This window comes from Geotrypetes seraphini, chromosome 4 (assembly GCF_902459505.1).
Source record: "Geotrypetes seraphini chromosome 4, aGeoSer1.1, whole genome shotgun sequence".
In the NCBI taxonomy this organism is placed as follows: domain Eukaryota; kingdom Metazoa; phylum Chordata; class Amphibia; order Gymnophiona; family Dermophiidae; genus Geotrypetes; species Geotrypetes seraphini.
In genome coordinates, this window is record NC_047087.1 from 259826572 (window position 1) to 259853997 (window position 27426).

The 27426-nt window shown below is 42.1% G+C and overlaps 1 protein-coding gene across 1 annotated transcript in view; it reads right to left on the minus strand.

Moving 5' to 3' along the window:
• The window catches only part of LGI1 (leucine rich glioma inactivated 1), a 54871-nt gene extending 31995 nt beyond the window's left edge, over positions 1–22876 (minus strand). The window contains exons 1-4 of the mRNA XM_033943530.1: positions 22414–22876; positions 22003–22074; positions 8539–8610; positions 8374–8445 (exon numbers count right to left, since the gene is read on the minus strand). Of these exons, the coding sequence (XP_033799421.1) occupies positions 8374–8445; positions 8539–8610; positions 22003–22074; positions 22414–22604 (407 nt within the window). The 5' untranslated portion in view covers positions 22605–22876. The remainder of the gene's footprint in view (positions 1–8373; positions 8446–8538; positions 8611–22002; positions 22075–22413) is intronic.
• Between the last annotated feature and the right edge of the window lie 4550 nt (positions 22877–27426).

Sequence of the window (27426 nt, forward strand, 5' to 3'; positions counted from 1 at the left end):
CATGCTGATGATATTGCAATGTGATGATATTACAATGTATCTTCCATTTAACAATAATATTCAAAATATCACTCCAGAAATAAAATGGGGACGTGCTGTTTTAGAACATGGAACTAAAAAAGACTAAATGATTATCTATTAATTAAATAAAAATATCAAAAAACCATAGGCTGAAGTCAAAAAAGAACTGCAGAGAATTTTTAACTTTATTGTTATTTAGATAAACAGGAACAAGCCTCAGGGGTGTCCAACCTGCGGCCCTGTGAAGTATTTTGTGCGGCCCCGGTCGAGGGCGATGCAGTGTTTTCCTCTGCTGCCGCCGGGTGTTTACCATCTTGCCCGCTCCCTCCTCTGTCTTGCTGCAGCATTTACATGTTTGTGCGGCCCCAGAAACATTTTTTTCAGCCAATGCGGCCCAGGGAAGCCAAAAGGTTGGACACCCCTGGAGTAAATTTTCCCATTCTGGAATTTCTTACAAGAGAAAGAAGACTTTTTTTTCTCTTACTCCTAATCACATCATTAGCTTGAACCTCCCTCCCTACTAAGACTAAATATAATTATTTATTAAATTGATATTTATTTCATAAGTTAATACCTAATCTTAATTAATTCATTTAGAAAATTCTAAAAATCCTCTTTAATTCATTACTCTTTCATGGTAAGGGATTTTATCAGTAGAAAACTGCAATTCATTTCAACACTCAAAACTGGTAAACAGCTCTACTATAATTTTCTATAAAGTGCACTGGTGCTTCAAAGTGCCTTATAAAAAGTGCTTATATGCTATAATACTTTGATTCAATAATTTCTCCAAACTTAAAGTACTTAGATTTTTGCTCTTTTTAGAAAAAAAACAGGGTCATTGCTTAAACATTCAAATTAAAGCTTAACAGAGAAAAGACTAAGGCCCTGATTCTGGAAGTGGCACCAGAAGATAGGCGATGGTAAAATTCTATGAGTGTCGGAGCAGAATCGGAGCATTTAGCACCCCTGGCCACAGTAGAAACCTCTACCACAGCTTAGTAAAAGAAGACCTAAATTATGTTCCTTAATATTTCTAATTTTGCAAGAGCATGTGCTGGGTTATATGCCAAATTTGATCAATCTATCTGTTAAAAACTCAAACCCCGAATCAAGAGAGTATCTCTACATTATCCCAATCCCAGTAAGGTTATTTATAAGAAAATATTCTCATTTTTATTCCCTTATCAAGCAGCCAGATGGTGGAATTCATTACCAGGAGACATAAGATATCCAACTAATTAAGGAATATTTTGTAATGTTCTGAAAACTTTTTTACTTAGGAAATTAGTTATTTCTAAGTGCTAGATTCATTAAGGACACCGATCGTTCCCAACCACTTTGCGACCTGATTGTCCTCTGACACGATTCACTAACTTCATGGCCGATCATCCTCCGATCAGATCTGATCCGCGCATGCAAATGAGGGGAAACGGCATGCAAAGTAGGAAGGATACGATTCACTAAACAAATGCAGGCACACCGACTCGGCTGACCGATCCAAAAACAAGCTACTGCTGAGGACGAGTCACTTGTGTAAAAACCCTGCTCTCTGCTGCGATTCTCCTGCTCTAGCTGCCCTGCTTCTCCTGCTTCTGTGATAAGAAGAACATAAGAACATAAGAAGTTGCCCCCGCTGAGTCAGACCAGAGGTCCATCTTGCTCAGCGGTCCGCTCCCGCGGCGGCCCATCAGGCCTAGTGCCTGAACAGTGGTCCCTGATTAATTTTGTAACTTACCTCTAATCCCATCCCTATAATCTACCTTAACTCTTATCTGTACCCCTCAATCCCTTTGTCTTCCAAGTACCTATCCAAAGCTTCTTTGAACCCCTGTAGCGTACTCCTGTTTATCACATCCTCTGGTAGCGCGTTCCATGTATCCACCACCCTCTGTGTGATCTCTGCCCTGACTCTCCTGCCCTTCCCCACAGTGCAAGCCCGTGATTTTAACCCGTGGGTTTAAAGCGGGTTAAAACCACAGGCTTGCAAAGATAAATAAAAAGGCTCATAAAGGTAAAAGTAAAAAGTTTTGTTTCTAGCTCCGGACACGGAGAGCCCGCGCATGCACAGACCATCTACAGATGGTCTGCACATGCGTCAGAATCACTGGAGAGAGATCTGTGCAGTCGATTGGGGGCGTGATTCCGATCATCCTCATTTGCAAGTGGACGCGTCTGGAATCAGCCCCCCGCCCCCCCCCCCCCCCCGGTCCTGGATCGGATCGGGGAGTTTTGTGAATCTGGCCCTAATATAGGTTAATAGCAGTGTTTTGTAAATTTCTGGGAATGCCTGGTTTCTTTGACGTGAGTCATACTGAATTCTGGAGGCTGACAAGAGAGTATAAATGTCTCTATGTAATGTAATGTAAACTATCAACACAGCTTGTTCTCAAGATAGCAGACTGTTACATTTTCTGGTAGTTAAGGATTTATGTTCCAAGTGGAATTTAGGGAGGTCCTTTACCTATCAAGCCTCTTCTATCTGGAACAGCTTTGCCTCTAAATATAAAAACAACAGTCTACAGTTTTGTAAGCATTTAAAGAAACATCTGTTTAACATTACTTTGGGCTAGATTCACTAAGGCCACTGATCAAGTCCCGACCACTTAGTGACCTGATTTCCCTCCAGCCCAATTCACTAACCTCGTGGCCAATCATCCTCCTATCCAATCCGTGCATGCATATGAGGGGAAACGGCATGCAAAGTAGGCAGGCAGCAATTCACTAAACAAAATCTGGAACACCGACTGGGCTGGCCGATCAACAAAGAAGCGACTGCAGTTGTTCATGTCCTTTCCGACTGCCCTCTCCTGCTCTCTGCCGCCCTACTCAATAAAATCCTGCTTTCTACTCCAATTCTCCGCTCTCTGCTGCCCTGATAACTGCTGCTCTCTGACCTGATTCTCCACCCTCTGCTGCCCTGATAACTTTTGCTTTTTGTCCCTATTCTCCACTCTCTGCTGCCCTAACTTCTATTCTCTGCCCCAATTCTCCTCTCTCTACCACCCTGATAACTTCTGCTCTCTGCCCTGATTCTCCACTCTCTACTGCCCTAACTTCTGCTCTTTGCCTCAATTCTTCTTTCTCTACCACCCTGATAACTCCTGCCCTCTGCCCCGACTGCCCTTCCCCGCAGTACAAGCCCGTGGTTTTAACCCTCAGTTTTTGGTTTTTAAAAAACAAATTTTGATTAAGTTTTGAGAAATACATACAACACAACAACAGCAAACAAGGAGAACATAGCAGAAACAGTCAGGCCTTCCACGCTGTTCCTTCGCGAAGACCTGCAGAAACCAAACCCTGCACTAAAGGACCCCTCCCCCCTGAATCCACCCCCCGCACTCCAGTGTCAAAAGTTCAATAGGGAACTTCTAGCCCTATGGAACAATCCCTCCCAAACAGGAGCCCATATTCTCCTGAATTTCCTCCATAGCCCTGGACCCCCCCTCCAAACATCCAGATATTCAAATTTTAACAAAGTGAACATTTCATTTCTCCACAAAGTAAGGGTGGGCGCTTTAGCCTGACGCCACAACAACAGGATACATTTCCGGGCCAATAAGGAGGCCTTTTGCAATAGCATGTTACCCCCTCTAGATAATCCCAAATGAACCACCTGTGAGAAAAGCAAAACATCCGCACTCAAAGGGATCTGCTTGCGCGGAGTAGATTGCAGATACATGGCTACAAAAGACCAAAATGTTTGGAGGCGGTCACAAGACCAGAACATATGAAGCAAGCTGGAAGGGGTGGTAACCCGCAGTTTTAAAGTGGGTTAACACCACGGGCTTGTGAAAAAGTAAAAAACAAACAAAAAAAGTTTTCTTTTCAGCTCTGCTGGGCACGGAGGGTCTGCGCATGCATCGGGATCACTGGAGATTGATCTGTGCGGTCGGTTGGGGATGTTATTCCGATCGCCCTCATTTGTTTCCAAAGATTGTTTAACTAGCCTTTTTTGTATACTTCCAATTGATTGTATTAATTATTTTACTCTGCTCTGCTTCAAACCCTTAGGAATTAGATGGATAAGAAATGCAAAAGATTAGATTAGATTAGTACAATAGAGAAAGTGCTTGTAGCCTCCAGGATATAATCATTCAGGCATTGTCTAAGAGCAGCCTCTACTGGCTAATTCAAGGATAAGAGTGAGTCATGGCTCATGCCCCTTACTAGCCAGAGCAACATCACTGTGATTTTTAAGTGAGCATGATCTGGAAATTGATGGGGGGGGGGTCAACATTCAGCATGCAGTGGTAAGCAATCATCTAGTACAGGGATCTCAAAGTCCCTCCTTGAGGGCTGCAATCCAGTCGGGTTTTCAGGATTTCCCCAATGAATATGCATTGAAAGCAGTGCATGCACATAGATCTCATGCATATTCATTGGGGAAATCCTGAAAACCCGACTGGATTGCGGCCCTCAAGGAGGGACTTTGAGACCCCTGATCTAGTACGTTGCTTCCAGCTGTGGCCTGAACTAACTCTGGATATTCAAAGCTACAGAATGCCCGACTCCCAACATCAAATATCTGGGTACATCTGCCGACCCAAATGTTAACTGTGTACTGGCCAATATTCAGACCAGGTTAACTCACTGCATACAGTTAAGATAGCTGTTTTGCTGTCCTAACTTTATGTGGTTACTTAGCTGGTTTGCTAGGGTTACCAGATCTCTGGAAAAACCTGGATATGTCTTCTTCCAAACCCAGCAGTTTGTCCAGATTTTGGAAGGCCCTGAACTCAGAGTCAGAACAGCACCTGGAAGGCCTCTGCACATGCGCAGACGTCAACATGATAAACGTCACATGCATGTATGTGACATCATCTCACCGATGTCTGCACATGCGCAGAGGCCCTCCAGTTGCAGCCCCACGATTAGGGGACACGAGGTTCATGTGGAGCTGGAGTGGAGCAGAGCAGAGCCAGGTGTCCTCTTTTTTTTTTTTTTAAAGAGGAAATCTGGTAAACCTATGGTTCGCGAACTGGAAATCACTGCTAACCAGCAAAGCTGAAGGTCTGCCTTAACTCCGTCCCTGGCCCACCCTTAACCTAGCTGGTTAGCAGACAAATTCAGTGGCACTAACTAGTTAAGTGCCGCTGAATATCAGGTACTGGCTTGCTTAGTGGAATTTACCTCGGCAGAAGCCTCGCCTGCCCAGTTAAACCCTTTTGAATATTGACCCCAATTAGGTAAAACATTAGATGATGACTCCTAGCACCTTTGCTTTCGAACAAGTCTGCAGCAATGTGCAGGGTTGGAACAGGCTAGGATTAGCTTGGAAAATAAAGGAAGGCGAAAAGGGCAGCCAGAATAAAAATATTGTGTGCTTATGTATGTGTGGGGGGGGGGGGAAGAGATGGAGGAGGAGGATATATTGGCTGCTGGTTTCTTAATTACCTTCTGAAACTGCTTGTTTATCATCTCCTGCCAGTACTCTCTATTAATTTCTTCCCCTGTGGCCCTCATGAACCAGATAAAAGACATGGTCAGCATCATTTTCCTGCTCTTATCCCACTACATTTCATGAAGTACTACAACAGTGTTTTGTGGTGAAGAAGGCAGGATAAAACACACAGAGACAATGATGGAAGAAAAAAAAGATATGGCACATCCAGTCTGCTTTTTACTCAGAAGATGATTAACTTTTGCAACAAATAGGATAAATCTTGACTTGTCTTATGTTGAACTATTTCTAATTGTAATTTGTTAAGCTGTGAGGTGCATAGGGAAACGTGTGAAGTTAATCAGGATACAATAAAAAGAAGAATTTTCAGAAGAGCTGTTTCCAAAACAGTTCCACTTCATGGAATACTAAAGGAGTCCATTTTTTTGGGATGCACATGTATGTGTCCACAGTTTGTATATATACCCGGATCTGAAAAAAAAATACCCTGTTAAGAGTCTTCACATCCCCCCTTATGAGGGGCTGCTGAAAAGTTCTCAGCCCAACCAACAAAGTTGGGGCAGTCTCCATTGAGGGCTATACACTTAGTCCAGCAATTTTCCACGTTTTTCATTCCATATTTTTCTGACGGAACAAAAAAAAAAAAAAAAAAAAGAGGAAAATCAAAGTATATAGCCCTTGATGAGGGCAGCCCTGACTTTGTTGGCTGGGCTGAGAACTTTTCAGTGACCCCTTGCACATGTCCTGAAAATCTGGTGAATCAGATACCATATGAAAAAAATTATTAGGGTCGCACACAAATAACTATTTCCCCGTCTCTTTTTTTCTTTTGGAATGTAGCATTACCTACAGCTTTTGATTACTGAGAACCAGAAAATGGCCTGCTGAACTTTATTTCCTCTTGTTTTCTGCTTTTCTGTCTTGTCTTGCTTTACCTACAGGGAAGGAGTGGCCTAGTGGTTACAGTGGCTGCTTCAGCACTCTCAAGTTTATTTAAAATTTCTTATACCGCCCAATCAAGCCTTCTAGGCAGTGTACAAAAACGCTAAAACAATGTGCTAAATAAAATACATTTTAAACAAAAACAGACCAGGGGTGATGACAATTTTTAAAGACGTTTACAAACGGGAACAAAAGGGAAGGAAGAGTTAGAACTACAATTGATAGAGAGAAAGGGAACAAGCAAGGGGAAGAATAACAAAGGAAGGGGGGGAGAGCTGAAGGTAAAAACCTTTCTTGGATCTAAGTCACCCTTAAAAGGACATTTTAAATTACAAAAGCATCGAGAAAGAGAAATGTCTTTAACTTCACCTTTTTTTAAAAATCTTTATTCATTTTTAAACTTATAATAAGTGTGATAACATATCCATACAAATAACCATAAATATATCACTTAATAATCAACAATGATACATATAATATTCTCTTATCTCCCCCCTCCCCACCCTTATCTATCATATAATCAATACTTATACAACATGTAACAATAAAAATACCCTCCCTCCCACCCCATAATTGAACTTGTAAATTTAAGGAAAAAAAGAAATAGAAATGTCTTTAACTTCACCTTAAAGTTGGCAAGAGCTGATTTTTCATGTAAGTAATTTGGAATACTGTTCCAGAGACATGGGGCGCTAACAGAGAAAATTGTAGTCCTCGTTGTGCTTATATGTTTCAATGAGGGGATGGTAAGAAGGTTGTGAGCTGTAGATCTTAAAGTCCTTGTTTGATTATAGGGGATAAGTAGGTTATTAATGAATTCTGGCTGGTTATTTTCTCTGGTTTTAAAAGTTAGTAGGAGAATTTTATAGATAATCCTAAGTTCTATTGGTAACCAATGAGCTTTGTGTAAAAGAGGGGTAACGTGGTCATATTTTTTTGCATTAAATATAATTTTTACTGCCATGTTTTGTACTATTTGGAGTCTTATTTCCTTTTTTGTTATGCCTTTGAGGAGGGCGTCGCAGTAATCTATGCATGAATTAACAAGGGAGTGAATTAAAATGTTCAGGGATGTGGGCTAAAGCTCTAATCATGAGTTCAATCCTAGCCTGCCCCCAGTGATTCTGGGTAAGTCATTTAACTCTCCGTTGCCCCAGGTACCACAGTTAGATTGTGAGCCTCCCAGGACAGATAGAGAAAATACTTAAGGCTTAAGAGTACCTGATTATAGAGAATGACACGGTGACAGAATTTATCACCATTCCCTTCTTCATGGATAAACGCACAAAACCATCCCCATGCCATTCTTTAAGGAGAGAGGGAAGAATCAACTACTGACCCTCAAAGCCTTGCATTGAAGAATGCTGGTGTAGAAAAACTGAGGTTGAGATAGACACTAAAGAATGACAGTCTCTGGTATCCAGAGCAGATATTGTGATGTCATAATGCCTCATTTCACCAATTCCTAAGAGCCAATCACATCAGTGATGCCACAATGGCTTCATTATCCTATACTTGGCTCACATAAGAATCAGGAGTATGAATGGGCACAGCCACTAACCCTCAAGCCTTGCATTGAAGAATGCTGGTGTAGAAGGACTGAGGTTGAGATAGACACTAAAGAATGACACCAGATGGTTTCCCGCGGTTATCTGTGGGGACGGGAATGGTGCTGATTTTATCACCATGTCATTCTCTACCCAATTACTATTCAGTGTATTGTAAACCACTATGGGTGAATTTCTTCATGAAAAGACAGTTTAAATACATTCCAATAAATAATTAAAACTAGCTGAGAATGTATACTATACAAAGGAGGTCATGTTTTAGGAAATTTTTTCAAAGCTCCTTTTTGATTGATCAATGAGTTACACCCATGCATACAATGGTCATCATAACCCTCCTTCAAGAAGTTTGTACAAAAGGTAACCAAAACAATAAAGAATGGTTAATGGAATAATACCATGATGTGAAAAAAAGAGATAATATATAATTAATATACTCACAGATGAGTCAATGACTTCAATCCTCGAAAAGCATTTCTTGAAATAGATTTGATTTTGTTGTTCTCTATAAACCTGTTAAAAATAATAACATTTCTTTTTACCCATACTAAGGTTTGAAAAACCATTCTGCTTTATTGTTATATCAGATATAATTTACTAACTTACAGATATTCTAGGTGAGGAAGCCCAGTAAATACAGCATCACCAATGACATCAAAAGAGCTTGATGTGAACAATCTGAATATGTAAATACAGGACAAGATATAAGAATTTGTTATGCTGAAATGAAAATTATTAAATTTATTTCATCTACAATCTAACAAGACTAAGTGCATGGACAGCAGTAAGTGATGTTTTTGTTGCCAAAATTTATAAATAATAATAGCTATATTTTTGCTAAGACATTTAACGCCATTCTTGTACCTTCAAAATGACTCTGACAATTGGGTCTGTTATTAAGAGCATATATGCCTTCCTTAGAACATAATGTCATTGAATAATAATAATAACAGTTTATATACCGCAGGACCGTGAAGTTCGATGCGGTTTACAATGATTAAAAGATGTTACAGATTGAGTAGAATTAACAAAGTTAAGGGTTAGTTATTAACAGTTCTGGAGATCAGTTATCATTTTGATGTGTCATCATTCAGGATTCTGGTACAATCCCTCATACTGAGTCAACTTGACTACTGTAATATCACCTTCTTGGCAATTTCCCAGAAGAACATGCGGCTATTACAACTGGTGCAAAATGCAGCGGTCAAACTGATTTTCGGGTTGAAAAAGTTCAATCATGTAACACCTTCCTACCGACATCTGCATTGGCTGCCGATGGAGGCACGTGTGAAGTTTAAGTTTGGTTGTTTTTGTTTTAAGGTACTATTCGGTTTAGCCCCTAAATATATAACTGACCTTTTCTCTTTCTCAGCCAAAAGACATAAGAGAAGCTGACACTTGAAGTTTGTTTTTCCACCGGTTAGAGGATGTAAATTTAAAAGACATCATCAACATCTTTTCTCACGTCAGGCAGTATTATGGGGTAAAGATCTGGAACAATTGCTTACGCCTACTACTTATGGGGAATTTAGGAAACGCCTAAAAACATGTCTCTTCCTGAAGTACTTAGGCAACTAACCTGCACAATCTTATTCCACAATAACTGATCCCTAGAGATATTAATCACTAGCTTTTAACTTTGTTAACTCCACTCAATTTGTAGCATTTTTTTAATCATTATAAACTGCATAGAACTTCACGGTCCTGCGGTATATAAACTGTTATTATTATTATTGTTGTTGTGGACTATGGACTCCTTTTACAAAGCCGCGTTAGCGGTTTAACACGTGTAATAGAAACATAGAAACATAGAAGATGACTGCAGAAAAGGGCTACAGCCCATCAAGTCTGCCCACTCTGCTTACCCACCCCCTGTCTATGCCCTAATGACCCAATTTCCTTATCTTGACCCTCGTAGGGATCCCATATGGGTATCCCATTTATTCTTAAAGTCTGGCACGCTGTCTGCCTCGATCACCTGCACTGGAAGCTTGTTCCAATGATCAACCACTCTCTCTGTGAAGAAATACTTTCTGGTGTCGCCATGAAATTTTCCGCCCCTGAGTTTGAGCGTGCGCTAATTTGCCAGACGCTACTGCCTCCTCTTGAGCTAGCTAAAAAGTTGCGTGGGATAAAGCCGGCTTCATAAATGGAGCCCTAAGATTGTATAGGTCAGTTACCTAAATACTTCAAGAACAGATATGTTTTTAGGTGTTTCCTAAATTCCCCATAAGTAGTATGCATAAGCAGGTGTTACTAAACTAAACTAAACCTTAAGTTTATATACCGCATCATCTCCACGGAAGTAGAGCTCGGCACGGTTTACAAGAAGTTAAAAATGAGAAAGGGTAGGAAAAGGTTTACCCCATAATGCTGCTTTGGACCATGCTTGACTTTTGCAAATTGTTTTTGAAATGCTACACACTCTACAATGTGCATCTGTTTCACCCTACATGAACTGGAGAAGGAGCTTGAAAAGGCTGAAGTGTGAGATCTGCCGACAGCAAAAGAGGAAGCTAAGAAAGCCATTTTAGAAAGGTTAGATGCCATTTAGATATGCAAAAAGCTGATTTACATTTGTAAACACACAGGTCTGGCCTTAAGTAGGCACGATAAGGGCGATGCATAGGACACCACGCTCCTAGGGGCCTCGTGCTTAGCAGAATCAGCACCTCTATTTCTCTCTTCCCTGTCCTCGTGTTGGGCATCTCACACCCCTCTCTCAACCCATCCCACCTGTGGTCTAGCATCTGACTCTCTCTTGGAACTTCTGCCCCCCAACATTCTATAATCTCCCCCTCTCTCTGACACCTACCATACACAAGCTGTGCCTTAAATGGTATTCCTCCCTGAGTCTATGGCTCACTGGCAACAGCAGTGATTCACTTGCACTGCCAGTGTCTGGTCCTGGAACCTTCACTCTGTGGCGTCCTGCCCCTTCTGAAGTGAGTTCCTGTTTCCGTGAGGGCAAGATGCTGCAGAAGGAAGGTTTTAGGACCAGCCCTGGCAGTGCGGGTTAATCGCTGCTGCCAACCATGAGCCATGGACTCAGGGAGAGACACTTTTTAAGGTACAACGTGGGGAGGGGGTGTCAGAATGGGGAGATGCTGAAACATGGGGCGGGGAAAGAAGTTCACAGAGAGAGGCAGATGCCATTCTGTGGTTGAAGTGGTGGTTCATTTGAATTCTTAAGTCGGGGGCCCCACAATTGCTAAGGCCAGCCCTGCACATACAAGTAGCAGCCATTTGAGAAAAGCCGCTACTGTATGTACACATATATAATCACACCATGCACAGTTTTGAAAGGAGCCTGTTCCAGCTCAAATGGATATTTCCTATTTTATAACAGAAAGACAGTTATACCTCAGAATTTTTTCTCATTTCCCCATTGACTTGATCCCAGATGCACATAAGTGTTAAAAAGTGCTTGTCTGGAACTAGATTTTGGAGAACTGATTGAGGAGGGAATTGTGCTCATGTCTCTAGTGTTTAAAACCACCTAGAAACAGAAATAATTAGAAATGTGTAACTTGGCTCCGTAATTGGCTCCCCTTGGACATCCAGTTTTGTACATTAAATTGCATTCTGCCTTTTCAATCAAAAAGCAAGTAGGAAGCCAAGTAGTAAAATCAAAACAACAAAGGTAGCAGTATGGAACTTATGTGTGTAAATGACAGCATTTATGCGTAGGTCGCAAAATCAGCTGCCTATATATGTAAGTGCTTTTACTTAAAACATTCAGAGCCCCTAGTCATGCACTCTTTAAAAAAAATGTGTTTAATCTCATTCCCACTATACATGCTACCAGCTTCATGTGTATTTCCCATGGTCTTATGGGTATTTTATCGAGAGCTTTTGTCCCAATCCAGCCAGACGTATATGCTCTTCACCATACAATTTGTTGGAGAGATCAATCTGCCTGCTTTTAAATATCAGCAGCATTGGGAAAACAACTGCTTTTACACCTAAGCAGCAGCGGGTCCATCCGCAACCACCAAGAACCCACAGACCCGAACCTGCCAGGAATGTGACGCTGAAACCGTGGATTGAAGACAAAGTTTTATTTTATTTTTCTTTCCAGCTTATGATTTATCTTTAATCTTATCTATTGTTTTGCCTTTTGTCTTTATTTTGTTCTATTTCTATCATTTAAATTTCTCCAGAATTCTACTGTTCAACGGCTCCCCCTTCTGCTTCTATTCCTTTCTCTCCTCTCGTCTACCTTCCAAAGTATTTAGATCAATGCTGTCTTATTAAAATGTTTATTTTATTTTTATTTTTCCTCTAACTCTAATTTTCACTTCTCTATTACCCTCCAGGTACTTTAGTTAGATTGTGAGCCTTCGGGACAGTAAGGGAATTTTTCAAGTACCTTTCTTATTTCTAATCTTAATGTATATTTTCTGTAAACCGCTTAGAACCTAACGGATGTAGCGGTATATAAGAAATAAATTACATTACATTACATTACATTCAGAGAGCCTTTTGTTAAAAACTTGTAAATTGTGAATGCCTAGATTTAAGAATATATGAATTGCCAAACTGAGACAGACCGAAGAACCATCAAGCCAGGCATCCTCTTTCCAAATGAGGCCAACCCAGGTCCCAAGTACCTAGTTAGATCCCAAATAGTAAAACAGATTTCCCCAAGCTATCTCAATAATAGCTTATGGACTTCTGTTTTAGAAAATTATCCAAACCTTTTTTAAAACCCTGCTAACTGATTTCACACATTCTCTGGCAACAAATTCTAGAGTTTAACTACACATTGTGTGAAGAAATATTTTCTCCGGTTTGTTTTAAATCTGCTACTTAATAGCTTCATCGCTTGCTCCCTAGTCCTAGTATTTTTGGAAAGAGTAAACAAGTGATTCATATCTACCCTTTCCACTCCACTCAGTATTTTATAGACCTCTATCATATCACCCCTAATCCATCTTTTCTCCAAGCTGAAGAGCCCTATCTACTTTTGCCTTTCCTCATAGGGAAGTCGCCCCATACCTTTTATCATTTTTGTTGCCATTCTCTTTACCTTTTCTAATTCCACTCCATCTTTTTTGAGATACGGCAACCAGAATTGCAAACGGTATTTGAGGTACAGCCATACCATAGAGCGATAAAAGGGCATTATAACACTTTCATCTTTGTTTTCCATTCCTTTCATGATAATTCCTAACATTCTATTTGCTTTTATAGCTACCGAAGCACATTGAACCGAGGGTTTAAACGTATCCTCAATGATGACACCTAGATCCTTTTCCTGGACAATGACTCCTAATGTGGAACCCTGCATCACATAGCTATAGTTTGGGTTCTTCTTTCCCACGTGCATCACTTTGCACTTGCTCACATTAAATGTAATCTGCTATTTTGACAGTCTCCCAGTCTTACAAGGTCCTCTTGCAATTTTTCACAATCCTCTTGTGATTTAACAACTTTGAACAACTTTGTGTCATCAGCAAATTTAGTTCTCACTCGTTATTCCCATCTCTAGATCATTGATAAATATGTTAAAAAGCAGCGGGCCCAGCCCAGACCCCTGGGGAATCCCACTATTTATCCTTTTCCATTGAGAATATTGACCATTTAGACCTATTCTATGTTTTCTATCTTTCAACCAGTTCTTAATCCATAATAGGACATTACCTCCTATCCCATGAGTTTCTAAATTCCTCAGAAGTCTTTCATGAGGTACTTTGATAAATGCCTTTTGAAAATCCAAATACACAATATCAATCGGTTCACCTTTATCTACATGCTCATTTACCCCTTCAAAGAAATGCAGTAGATTGCTGAGGCAAGATTTCCCTTCACTAAATCCATGTTGTCTTTCTCTCATTAATCCATGGTTATGTATATGTTCTGTCATTTTGTTCTTTATAATAGTCTCTACCATTTTGCCTGGTACCGATGTCAGACTCACCAGTCTATCATTTCCCAGATTATCTCTGGAACTCTTTTTAAAAATTGGCATCACGTTGGCCACCATCTTTTTCTGCCTAGGTGGCCAGCGCATCTCATAGAGGCTGGACTGCACTCCAGTACTTTACCCAAGTACTAGAGGATAGATCTGTTTAGCAAATGTAGCTGTTTTGGGTGCCAGGTAATATACATGTTGATATTTTTTTATTTGGATTTAACTCACTCATTTTTCAGTAAAGTTCAAGGTGGGTTATATTCAAATAGACTAAGGGCTAAATTCACTAAACTTACCAATCCTGTAACGATCGCAAAACTAGTTTTACTGGTTTTGTGATAGTTCCCCGACCTGATTCACTAAATAGTTCCTGATCAATTTCCGATCTGATCCACCCATGCAAATGAGGGGAAATGGCATGCAAAAGTAGGAAGCGATCGATTCACTAAGCAGAAGAAACACCGATTGGATTTGACGATCCAAAAAGAAGTGACTGCTGACAGTGGCGTACTTAGGGTATGTGGCACCCGGGGCCCATCATTTTTTGATACCCCCCACCCACCCCCATGTAAAAAATATTTTTTGTAATAACCATGAAACGGTATAAATGGTCAGAATAGAAACAGGGAGTGAAAATATTCTTTTATTGAACCTCATATATGTAACCATTATTCCAAACATAACATAACATAAATTATGTCTGAATTGTCATGACATGAGAACAGTGGCGTACCTAGGGTATGTGGCACCCGGGGCCCATCATTTTTTGACACCCCCCCATGTAAAAAAATATTTTTTGTAATGACCATGAAACGGAATAAATGGTCAGAATAGAAACAGGGAGTGAAAATATTCTTTTATTGAACCTCATATATGTAACCATTATTCCAAACATAACATAACATAAATTATGTCTGAATTGTCATGATATCAGAAGTACATATGGAGTAGTTGCAGGTGATGCTTGGGACAGTTCTGATTGTGTTAGTTTGGTTTTATGTGTTTTTTGAATAGAAGGGTTTTTATTTCTTTTTGAAGGTTTTGCAGTATGTGGTCGATGTCAATTGGTTGTAGAGTTGGGGGTCGAGTGTTGCAGCTCGAATGGCTAGGAGGTTGTCGAACAGTTTTTTTCTTTTGACGTTTTTGGTTGGAGGGTGTGTGAATGGTGCGTGAGTTCTCCTATGTCTGTTTGAAGTGGATTGAATTATTTAGCTGAAGAAATTAGTTACCCCCTCATCCCACACACATTAATTCTCTTCCATTTTTGTTTCCATTATAAAAAACACTGATAAGTTCCCAGAAAAAAAATACATTAAAATAAGAAGTGAAAACAAAGGCCCCTACAGATGAGAACATAACATAAGAATAGCCTAACTGGGTCAGACCAATGGTCCATCATGCCCAGTAGCCCATTCTCATGGTAGCCAATCCAGGACACTAATACCTGGTCAAAACCCAAAGAGTAGCAACATTCCATGCTACCGATCCAGGGCAAGCAGACACTTCCCCCATGTCTTAATAACAGATTATGGACTTTTCCTCCAGGAATTTGTCCAAATCTTTCTTAAAACCAGCTACACTATCTGCTTTTACCATAACTTCTGGCCACTTCATTTTTAAGCTTAGATCTTTCCTTTCAAACAGAGACCTTGCTAGATGTCAAATACAGCACAAGGTAACTTCACATGGACTTAGCTGTGCAGGAAATGTGAATCTCTTCATACACCCACCATATAGTGCAAAAATGTGCAAAGGTCTGTTTTTTTCTTTCGATCACTACATAGCCTAATGCCACACAAGCAGCGCTGTTACAAACATATTCTGTAGGTCAAGTTTCCTTCCTTGGACCAGAAGGAGATACTGATAAACCACTGGAAGAGATCCCAAAACAACACCCAAAGACCCACTCAGTGTGTGAACCAGTTGAGTTTAGTGGACTAACTGGGGGGTGGAAATGGGCCCAGAGTTTGCTCAGCAGAATTTCCCAGACCACCTCTTCCTCTCAACACATTGACACGCTGCCACCACCACCACTAGGAACACCTCACTGGGTAGGCCAGCTATGCTATAAACTTTATAAAACACATTATTATATTTTTTTTATAAAGCACATATTTTAACTGAACTCTCTGACATCCTCAGCCTTTCCATTCACAAAAATAGAAGGAAGAAAAGTTCCCATTTCCTGCTGTCTCATGTCCCCGGCCTATACAATATTTTTTTTCTGCAGACCCTTCAAAAGTCTGACCAAATCCTCGTTTCACTTGCATTATAAAGTACTGAGGATGCCATCTCTCCCCAATCCCAGGTCCTAAAGTCTAAGACAGTAGCGCAAACTAATGCTGCCAGATTCAGGAAAAAAAATTCGATTCGATTCAGCCTATTGAATTGGTTTTTCAATTCGATTTTCCTGCCCAGTTGGGTGATTTTTTTCAAAACTCCTGGTGGGTTTTATAGCTTTTTCACCCCCTTTGGCTTCTCCTAACCACACTGGCGCTGTGGTGTAAATAAAATAAAGAAACAAAAAGGACTTTTCCTCTCTCTGTTAAATCCTAGCTAACGTTTGCAGTCCAACACCAGCTCTGGCAGGATACACATTTCAAATCTGACATATTATAATCACAAAACAGAAAATAAAATTAATTTTTCTACCTTTTGTTGTCTGGTTATATTTCAAATCTTGTTGGTCCAAGGCTCTGGTTTTCTTCTGATAACTTGCTTGCCAGGGTCTCCTTCTTTCTTCATGCTAACCATCCATCTGCCAACTCTGTCCTCCCTTTCCATTTCCCTTCCCTCCCCAAGAAGTCTGGTATCTTTCCTTTTTTTCATCTCCCTCCACAGATCCACCTTTTCTTAACTACCCTTTCATCAGGCATCTCTCCCTCCTTCCCCACCACCCCAGAGTCCACCATCTCTCCCTTTTCCCAATTAACCTCCTATCCAGTATCTCTATCCCTCCTCCACACCATCCCTTGTGTCCAATTTCTCTCCCTTTCTGTTCCTTCCCTCCCTAAATCCCATGGTCCATCATCTCTCTCCCTCTCCTCTATTTTCAGACCCATTATTTCTTCCTCCCCCCCCCAAAGTTTGGCATATGCACGTCTCTTTGAACACCCCCTTCCCTCCATGTACTTCTAAACCAGGGTCCCCCCCAAGGCTTGTCCCCCCCCTTAAAGGTCTGCCTGTCCCCCCTTGAAGGCCTGCACCCCCCTTGAAGGCCTGTCCCACCCCCTTGTAGGCCTGTCCCCCCTTGAAGGCCTGTCCCCCCCTTGTAGGCTTGTCCCCCCCCCTTGAAGGCCTGCCTGCCTGTCCCCCCCTTGAAGGCCTGTCCCCCCTTGAAGATCTGCACCCCCCCGAAGACCTGCACCCACCGAAGGCCTGTCCCCCCCTTGAAGGCCTGCTCCACCACCTTGTAGGCCTGTCTCCCCCTTGTAGGCCTGTCCCCCCCTTGTAGGCCTGCCTGCCTGTCCCCCCCTTGAAGGCCTGCACCCCCCAAAGGCCTGCACCCCCCGAAAAGCCTGTCCCCCCCTTGAAGGCCTGCACCCCCTTGAAGGTCTGCACCCCCCCCCGAAGGCCTGCACCCCCCTTGAAGGCCTGTCCCACCCTCTTGTAGGCCTGTCCTCCCTTGAAGGCCTGCCTGCCTGTCCCCCCCTTGAAGGCCTGTCCCCCCCCCTTGAAGGCCTGCACCCCCTTGAAGGTCTGTACCCCCCCAGAAGTCCAGCACCCCCCCGAAGGCCTGCACCCCCCCTGAAGGCCTGTCCCACCCTCTTGTAGGCCTGTCCCCCCTTGAAGGCCTGTCCCCCCCTTGAAGGCCTGTCCCCCCCTTGAAGGCCTGCACCCCCTTGAAGATCTGTACCCCCCCAGAAGTCCTGCTCCCCCCTGAAGGCCTGCACCCCCCCTAAAGGCCTGCACCCCCCCACGAAGGCCTGTCCCCCCCTTGAAGGCCTGTCCCACCCCCTTGTAGGCCTGTCCCACCCCCTTGTAGACCTGTCCCCCCCTTGAAGGCCTGCCTGCCCCCCTTGAAGGCCTGTCCCTCCCCCTTGAAGGTCTGCACACCCCCCGAAGGCCTGCCTCCCCCCTTGAAGGCCTGCCTGCCTCCCCCCTTGAAGGCCTGCCTACCTGCCTGTCACCCCCCTCCCCCTTGAAAGCCTGCCTGCCTGCCTGCCCCACCCCGAAGGACCGCTCGCCCCCTGGCCTCCCCGCCCACCTATGAAGCAGCACTACCTATGCTCCCGGCCTTGGCGTTCAGTCTCCCCCCCTCAAGGACCGCTCGCCCCACTGACCTTCCTGCACTACCTATGAAGCAGCCGCAGCAGGATCGCGACGTCAGTGATCCCTGCGCTGCTTAGGCGCTGCTTTCTGCACCACAGTCCCGCCCCTCCTCTGACGTCAGAGGAGGGGCAGGAACGCGGCGCAGGAAGCAGCGCCCAAGCAGCTCAGGTATCGCTGACGTCGCGATCCTGCTGCGGGCTGCTTCACAGGTGGTGCAGGAAGGTCAGTGGGGCGAGCGGTCCTTCGGGGGTGGGGGGGACTGAACGGCAAGGCCGGTAGCACCCCCTCAGGGCTGGCACCCAGGGCAGACCGCCCCTCCCGCCCCCCCCCTTGGTACGCCACTGCATGAGAAGTACATATGAAGTAGTTGCAGGTGATGCTTGGCACCTGCCGAGTATTAGAGTTGTCAGCTGATTAGCCCAAAAAGGTCTTCTGAGCATGATACATCCTTGGACCTAATGTGCTAATTAAAGTGAAGCTCCATTACCATTCAGTCATTTAAAGTCCAGTCTTCCTCCGGCATCAACCCTATGTATCCAGTGCGCTGCTCCTGAAGGAGGAGGTTTTCCTCCGTAACAGAGCTCTGTAGAGCTTTGATTTAGCATGGACTTTTCAATTTACCATCTATTTGGGACTTAAAACACCACCGGAGATAAGTACCTATTTCTTATGAACTACCCTGAATTGGGCGTTGGATTAGGGGGACTTCCCTTCTGACAAATGAATATATTGATTTTGCAATTCACCTCACAGGGATCATTCCACTATTGTGATAATGTTGTATTGATTTTTTTGCATTTTTTGAACTTTAATTAGCACATTAGGTCCAAGGATGCATCATGCTCAGTAGACCCTTTTGGGCTAATCAGTTGACAACTCTAATACTCAGCAGGTGCCGCTGAGTTGTGAATACTGAGGACCATGCACGATTTCATTTTCATTCACATTACCACAATATACTTTATTTTATTTTGAGGATTTATAGTTTAGTGTGTCTGCCCCTGTGTGGTTTCAATTGAAAGCATTGTTTTTGAGCGTCTGTCCATCCGCAGCATCCACTATCTCCTCTTCTCCCTAAGAATACATGTATTGCCATTACAAAATAGGAAATACATGTATATTTTTCCGACACATACAAAGCACTTCCAGAAACATACCCCCTTCAAAACTGTGCATGCGGTGGGTACACATATCTAAGTAGTGGTTGATCTATAACACTGCACAATAAACTAACTTTTTCTGGAGCAAGAAGAAAATGGAGGTTTACTTTATAGAATATGACCTCCTGTGTATGAAAATAGCCTTAGTTTTCTCCTGTCACATATAGTTTTTGAGCAAATCACAAATATTTTTAGCATGTGAAGTCATAATGTAATGCATTGTGCCAATTTAAGAGTTCCTATAAATATTATTTCCTAGAATCATTTTGCTGTTGAAGTACATTTATAAACGAGATTAGGAGCATCTCTAATTAATGTCCAACAATAGTCAGCCAGCATCGATGAATTCCATCTGCCCTGATATCATTTCTCCAAGATTAATCGGGAGGGGGGCAGGGGGGGGAAATCTAATTTGAGGCAAACTGTTTTAATACGTCACAGATTGTTATAACATTTACTCCAAGTGTTAGAAAATATAGCGAAAATGTTAATTTTTGCATTATAATGCTCTTTTGCCAAAAATCAGAGGGTTATACTGAAAAATTAAGGTCAATTTTGAATTCAGCGACCCCCCCAAATCACTATAGAACACCCACTTCAATTCATGCCCCCAAACCTCTGTTGCACAGTGTAATCACTACCTACATGAACAGGGCCATCCACATCCATAAATCTGCCACACAAGCATTCTAAAATAACCTCCAGGTTCTACTTGGCAATGCCTTCATTCCACCGCAAATGGGACTTCATTCAGTTACTGATACTACAATCTGATGACATATAACTTTGTAACAGAACTCTGTCCAAAGGATTATATAGCCTTATATATATTCATATGACTGTTCTGTTTAATATACTATACCACATGGGCCTTGTGGCAAGATTCAGGAAAGCTGTCATTCATAACTGCTATCAGGTGATGTATGTTGTGTGGGAAAAAAGGGGATGAGTTATGGACATAAATAAAAGAACCAAATATTATCTTTGATACGGATGGCCATAGAGTATATTTTCAGTTCATTACAATTTCCAAACCAAAACCAGAAACTGAATATATACACCTAATCTTTGATTCAATGCCTATAGGGTTCCAGTGTATTATAAGTGCCTCTCATAGTGGATTTGCCATGCCTGCATCATTTGTTTTTGTAAATGTTGGCCTCTGCTGGATGACTTTGACTGGATATTCAGTGTCAGGCCACACCTCTCTTCTTCAGATGAATATCCAAGTCTTCAGTGGCTGCCACAAGTTATTTTTATTTCAGTATGTATACACTGCTTATAGCCTAAGTGAGAGTGTACGGCACAGTGGTTAGAGCTAAAGCCTCAGCACCCTGAGGTTGTGGATTTAAATCCCATTCTGTTCCTTGTGACCCTGGGCACGTCACTTAATCCCCCCATTGCCCCAGGTACATTAGGTAGAGTGTGAGCCCACCGGGACAGATAGGGAAAAATGCTTAAGTACCTGAATGTAAACCACTTAGACTATAAGTGGTAGATAAATAAAAATTCAGGTACTCAAGTATTTCTCCCTATCTTTCCTGGTGGTCTTACAATCTGATGAATGTACCTGGGGCAGTGGAGTGTTAAGTGGCTTGCCCAGGGTCACAGGGAGGAGAACAGGGCTTGAACTTGCAACTTCAGGGTGCTCAGGCTGCTGCCCCAACCACTAGACTACTTCCCCACTCCATTATCTAGATGATGATATTTAGCTATCTGGACAGGTTAAGACTGCCACCTATGTGGTCCGTATTGTCAGATAGTATCCAGGCACTGACGCTGAATACCAGCGATATCCGGATAACTTCAAGCTGTGCCTTTGCTCTGACCCTGGATCCCCGGCATTATTTGGATAGTACCGCGGTGGTTTGTGCAGCTATTCAGTGGCACTCTTCAGCTATGCAGTGCTGAAGATTTTGCCTCAGACTTAGGCACTCCTACCCAGTTAAATCACACACTATCAACCCCTTTATTTTAAATGCTTTTTAAATACTGTTAGTCCTTAGGAAAATTGGAACTTGCAATTCTAATCATATATCCCAAACAAAGTAGCACAAAGTGAAGTCTTTTCATCTGCAATCATTTCTCTCTTCTGCCCAACTGGCGGAAAACATCTTCTAGCTGTACTTGAAAACTGTAGTCCTACAGAACTTGCAGAGCTTCATATATGACTACAAATATTATCTCTCTGGTCAGCAACTGAACTAGAGTGGTTCATTCCTTAAAATATTAAGTCAGCTGAACTGTTTATACGAGTATTTTCTGAGAATTCATAACAGCATTCTACAGACACTTGTCAAATAAAAAAATCCATCGCAGATCAGTGCAGAATAATAAAGATACTACATCCAGACGGCTTTACTGCAGCATTATAGCAATGGTTGCTGCAATGCTCAGGCACCTCCAGTAACAGCCTTTACTGTTTTTGCACATCCCACTTTTGAGCAACACATCCTCCATCACAGGGGAAAAGCTGTAGCATTTACCTCTACCAGCCTCAGCAAATAATCATTCCCAGCAAACAAATTAAAAAATGTGTGACTAATCACTGAAACAAATCAGCTAATCCATGATTTCATCTTCCATTCAATGGTACCTCACCAATAAAACACCGACATGTTTTCTATTATGCATCCCAAATCTCCATTTATTATCTATTATATCCCAAAGCATGCTGTAAATATTAAGGCTTTGAAGTCATTGCAGGATAAATTGTCTTACAGGAGCTGCAGAGATGGAACATGTAAAAAACTCCCTTCTGGGATTTCAGTAAAACCAGATCTCACAAAGGATCTGAAAAGAAAAACAGAGAAAATAGTCTTGTAACGGGCACATTAATTCAGTTATATTATTTTATATATTACACTGTCATTCCTTTGCAACAAATGCCTAGAATTGAAATAAAATGTAAATGTACTATGCAAGTTTGGGAAAACGTGCCACAACATACCTGGAATAAGCTACTGTGAAACAGAGGAATAAAACATTAAAAAGAGCATTAAATCAAATTGACTTAGCAGCCAGAGAAATCTGCTCTGGAAAGCATCGGTACAGCCACACTGAAAACACCTAACACAGGAGCTGTTTTCCCTATATCATAAATTAGATGAAGCAAATGCTTACAACCCTTACAGAGAAATAACTTCAGGTAGAAAGCTGTGAGGAATATCTCTGGCGTTTTCACATAAAGCAGTATCTTTGGTACAAGTACAGTAGGCAGGGCATTTTGACTTAGCTGGCTTCTTCCCTTCAGTCAGTAGAAGCATAGATGAAAGGCAAAGGAAATAAGCAAATCTTCTAGACAGTCGGCTGATATTCCCCATCCTTTAGGTCCTTTTGCTTCCAGTCAGAAGAATATCCCAAATCATGAACGGAGTTTCTTTATCCAGCTAATACATTTTTTCTTTGGAGGTCAGGGCAGCGCTGTCAATCCCTTGTCACCTCTTTCTCTTCTTTTCGCTCTCTCTCGCTCTCTTTTTTTTCCTCCTCAATCTCTGGTTAGATAATGGAAACCTGCTGCTAATCTGTGTACTGCTACTCACTCATGCAGAGTGCAGCTAAGCTAAGGGATCATTGAGAGGTTGTAAGGTGGGGGAGAACGTAACTGGTTTGTAGAAATAAAAACGATGGGGTAAAAGAAGTCTTGCATCACCATGTAAACACCAGGCAGACAGCACTAGACTGCAAAGTGGATTAATTGAGAGAATACACAGCTTGCTGCTTTCCTAGAGAACCAAAAATAGTTCACCCGTATGCTTTGCCAGTCTGTGAGTGACAGGAGGGAGAATAGAAGACAGAATGGTATTTGTCACATTTTATTGGATTCCTTTAACCTAAAATCTCCTGGGAACCTGCTTTATATATTACAAGAGAGGAAAAGCAAGCAGAATTCACTAAAAAAAAAAAAAAATCCAGTCAATTGAAACCATCACAAGAATTCCTGCAAAAGCCTTCAGACCATTATTTCTTATTTTCATTTATTTCCATCGATCATTAAACTCTTAAAGACAGTAGCAATACTTATTGACAATAATATAAGAAAGCACAAACACTCATAAAATATATCTATCTGTTGAGCAATATATACTAAGGGCTCCTTTTACTAAGGTGCTTTAGCGTTTTTAGCGCACACATAAGATTACTGCGCGCTAGCTGAAAAATTACCACCTGCTTAAAAGGAGGTGGTAGCAGCTAGCGCACGCATTTTAGCGTGCGCTATTCCACGCCTTAAAGCACCTTTGTAAAAGGAGCCCTAAGATTCCAAAATCACAATTATGAAGCTTCAGTTATCTGAATACGATGTCTTGTATAGATGTCTCCTCAATTGTGTATAAATAACGATAATAGATGTGGAGGGGCATTTTCTCAATATGATGTCTAAATTTTGCAAAAACGTCAAAAATTCCAGTGCCAAAATGGTCATTTTTGAACCAGAAAATGTATATCTTTTTGGTTTGAAAATTATTCTGTTTTAGATGTTTTCATTTTCAGTGCATCTTTCTTTAAATGTCATTTTCAAACAAAAAATGACCAAGGGAAAACACACACAAAAACAAGCCATTGGGCTGTCTGGAGACCAGCAGGTGAACCCTTTCAGGAATAGCAAAAAATTTGTTCTACCCAACACCACCACTACAATAGCTATTATGCCTACAGCTGTCACCTACATATGGGTTCAGTAGATATTTTGTGGTTTGGGGTCCTCACACTTTCTACCACAAGTGTACTAGTTAGATTGTGATACTTCAGAGACCTGCTTGCTGTTCTAAGAGGCGTTACACGAGAGGGTTCAGAGGAGAGCGACGCGTCTGATAAAAGGGATGGAAAACCTTTCATACGCTGAGAGATTGAAGAAATTGGGTCTCTTTTCCCTGGAGAAGAGGAGACTTAGAAGGGATATGATAGACTTATAAGATCATGAAGGGCATAGAGAGGGACAGATTCTTCAAACTTTTGAATAATAAAAGAACAAGAGGGCATTCAGAAAAGTTGAAAGGGGACAGATTCAAAACGAATGCTAGGAAGTTCTTCTTTACCCAACGTGTGGTGGACACCTGGAATGCGCTTCCAGAGGACATAATAGGGCAGAGTACGGTACTGGGGTTCAAGAAAGGATTGGACAATTTCCTGCTGGAAAGGGGATAGAGAGAGAATTACTGCACAGGTCCTGGACCTGTTGGGCCACCGCGTGAGCGGACTGCTGGGCACGATGGACCTCAGGTCTGACCCAGCAGAGGCATTGCTTATATTCTTATGGCCATTATATATCTGTAGTTGTCATAGATCCTGTTATTTACCGTCATGTTCATCTCTTGGAGAAGGGGAAGCTCAATGACCACTGGGGGATTAATGATCATCTGGTCAGTTTGGGTCCTTTTTTGGCATTTAGTCATTATTGAAAAAACTCTAACCTAAAAAAAAAGTCCTATTTTTTGCCCTAAACATTTTTACAATATTCCATTACTGCAGAAAAACATCCAAACCATAAGCCCACCCTAGTCCCACCCAAAATATGGCCCCAACAAGCCCCTTTGAGATTGACAAACTATGGAGAAAAACATCTTAAAAATGAGTTTTGAAAATAGTGATGTGGACATTCTTGTGAAGAAAATGTCCATTATCTGCTCTGTGCTATTTGTGGGATGTTTTTCGGTTTTAAAAATGAGCCCCATAATTGAATAAACCACTGAAATATCAGTGGTAATTAATGTAAATGTAAAGCTAAGCTAAAAGACCAGCAAGATCCTGTAAGATGGGGAAAACTCAAGTGGCTCAAGCAGAGAAATAAAATGACTATCTACTCACCCCCACCTGGATTAGCTTGGTGTACTCCCTGTAACTAAGACCGATTCCTCATATCCTATTCACTAATACTATTAATTATTTCTGGAGTGCTACCAGATGTACACTGTGCTGTAAAGAGTCACAAAGCAGACAGTCCCTGCTTGAATGAGCTTACAATCTAAACCAGTGTTCTTCAACCACTGGTCTGCGGACTGATGCTGGTCCGCAGGGCCGGCACATGCATTGGGCCTGTGACAGTGTTCGTCAGTCGCCGGTCCGCGCTGCGATCGATGTGGCGTAATCTTCGGGCCGGCTTCCTCTTCCTCAGTGCTGCAGTGCTCCTACGCGCATCCTGCACCTGAACCGGAAGCCTTCTCTCTGACGTCACGTCAGATGGAAGGCTTCCAGATGAGGCGTGGGATGCGCATGGCTTTGTGCACTGCGTCAGTGAGGAAGAGGGAGCCGACCCGAAGATAACACCGGGAACAGCATAAAATGGCCAGGTGGGAGCAGGCCAGAAGGTAAAGCACAGAATGGAGGGAGAGAGACAACAAAGGTAGGGTGAATGATTTTACTTTTAAATTTAGTGATTGAATTGTGTCAATTTTGAGAATTTACATCTGCTGTCTGTATTTTGCACTGTTCAAGAAGAAATGCATTTGTTTCTTTTTCTCTGGGGTTGTACTGCTTGCAGAGTCTTGCATCTTAGGGTTTGTTTGTATATATTAGTACTTTTAGTTTTTAGTCCCATATTTGCATAGAAGTTATTTGTGTTCTGGTAGGAATGAATGTTGAGAAGCATACAGTGTGCTTTGTGTAGTTTAATTTTGTGGTTAACCATAATGTGTTGTTAATAAGATTATTTTGTGTGTAGAGATAGATGAAATATGAATGGAAAAAATGGTGTTACAATTAGTAATATTATGGTGGCGAGGTCTGCCCTATGACTTACCCTAGTGTTCTTCAACTACAGGTCCACAAAATAATTATTTTATTTCCACCGGTCCATAGGTGTCAAAAGGTTGAAGAACATTGATCTAAACAATCGAGACAAACAGGATAGGGGTTACAGTTAGAGGGGATGGGTTAAATTGCTGGCTAGGATAGTGAACAAAGGGTAGTGGAGAGTAGGGTTATGAGTCGAAGGCTTTCTGCCTTCTTTTGATTAAGGAAAGAAAAGGGATGTGGTGGATGTACTCGGGTAGTTTATTCCAGGCATATAGTGCAGTGAGATGAAAGGAATTAAGTCTGGAATTCGAAGTGGAGGAGAAGGGTACAGATAAAAGCAACATTTGAGGAACAGAGCTCTTGGGGAGGTGTATAAGGAGAGACAAGAGATGCTGAGGGCCTGCACAATGAACACACTTGTAGGTTAGTAATAGGAGTTTGAACTGTATACAGAGGCATATAGGGGGCCAGTGAAGTGATTTAAGGAAAGGAGTAAAGTGAGTGTAACGAGGTTGGCAGAGTCGTACAGCAGAGTTTTGTACATGTTGCAGGGGAGAGAGGCAGTTCAGTGGAAGACCTGTTAGAAGTAAATTGCAGTACAGTAGTCTAAACATGAGGTTATGAGGGTGTGGACAAGGGTCTAGGGAGTGTGCTCAGAGAGGAAGGGGTTAATTTTGGCAATGTTGTAGAGATATAAGTGACAGGTTTTAGAAGTCTGTTGGATGTGTGTAGAAAATGAGAAGTCGGAGTTCGGACTTCAAGGTTACAAGTAGAGGAGAGAGGAACAACAACAGTATTATTTATAGAGACAGAGAATGGTGGGAGAGGAGTTTAGGAGGAAAGAAGAGCAGTTCAGTATTGGACATGTTTAGTTTCAGGTGGCAGCAGGCTATCCAGGCAGCAATGTCAGCCAAACAGGCTGAGACTTTTTCTTGGATCTTAGATGAAATCTCAGGTGTAGATAGGTTATCAGCATATAGGTGATACTGGAAGCCATGGGAGGAGATCAGGGCACCAAATGAAAAGATGTAGAAAGAGAAGAGGGCCTAAGACAGAGCCCTGGGGTGTGCCAACCACTAGCGGGATTGCAGCAGAGGAGGATCCACCAGCACATACAGTAAAGGTGTGATGGGAGAGGTAGAAGGCAAACCAGGAGGACAAATTTGTGGAATCCAAGCAAAGATAGTTATCAAGTAGTAATTAACAGTATCAAAAGCAGCAGACAGGTCAAGAAGGATACATATTGAGTAAAGGCACATAGAGCTGGCCAGGACAAGTCACTGCAGACTTTGGTAAGGGCAGTCTCTGTGGCGTGTATGGGGCAAAAGCAAAATTGTAGAGGATCAAGAGTGTCAAGAAAGAAAGCTAAGGCAGCAACGGTGGACAGCAGGCTTGAGTAGTTTGGATAGGAAT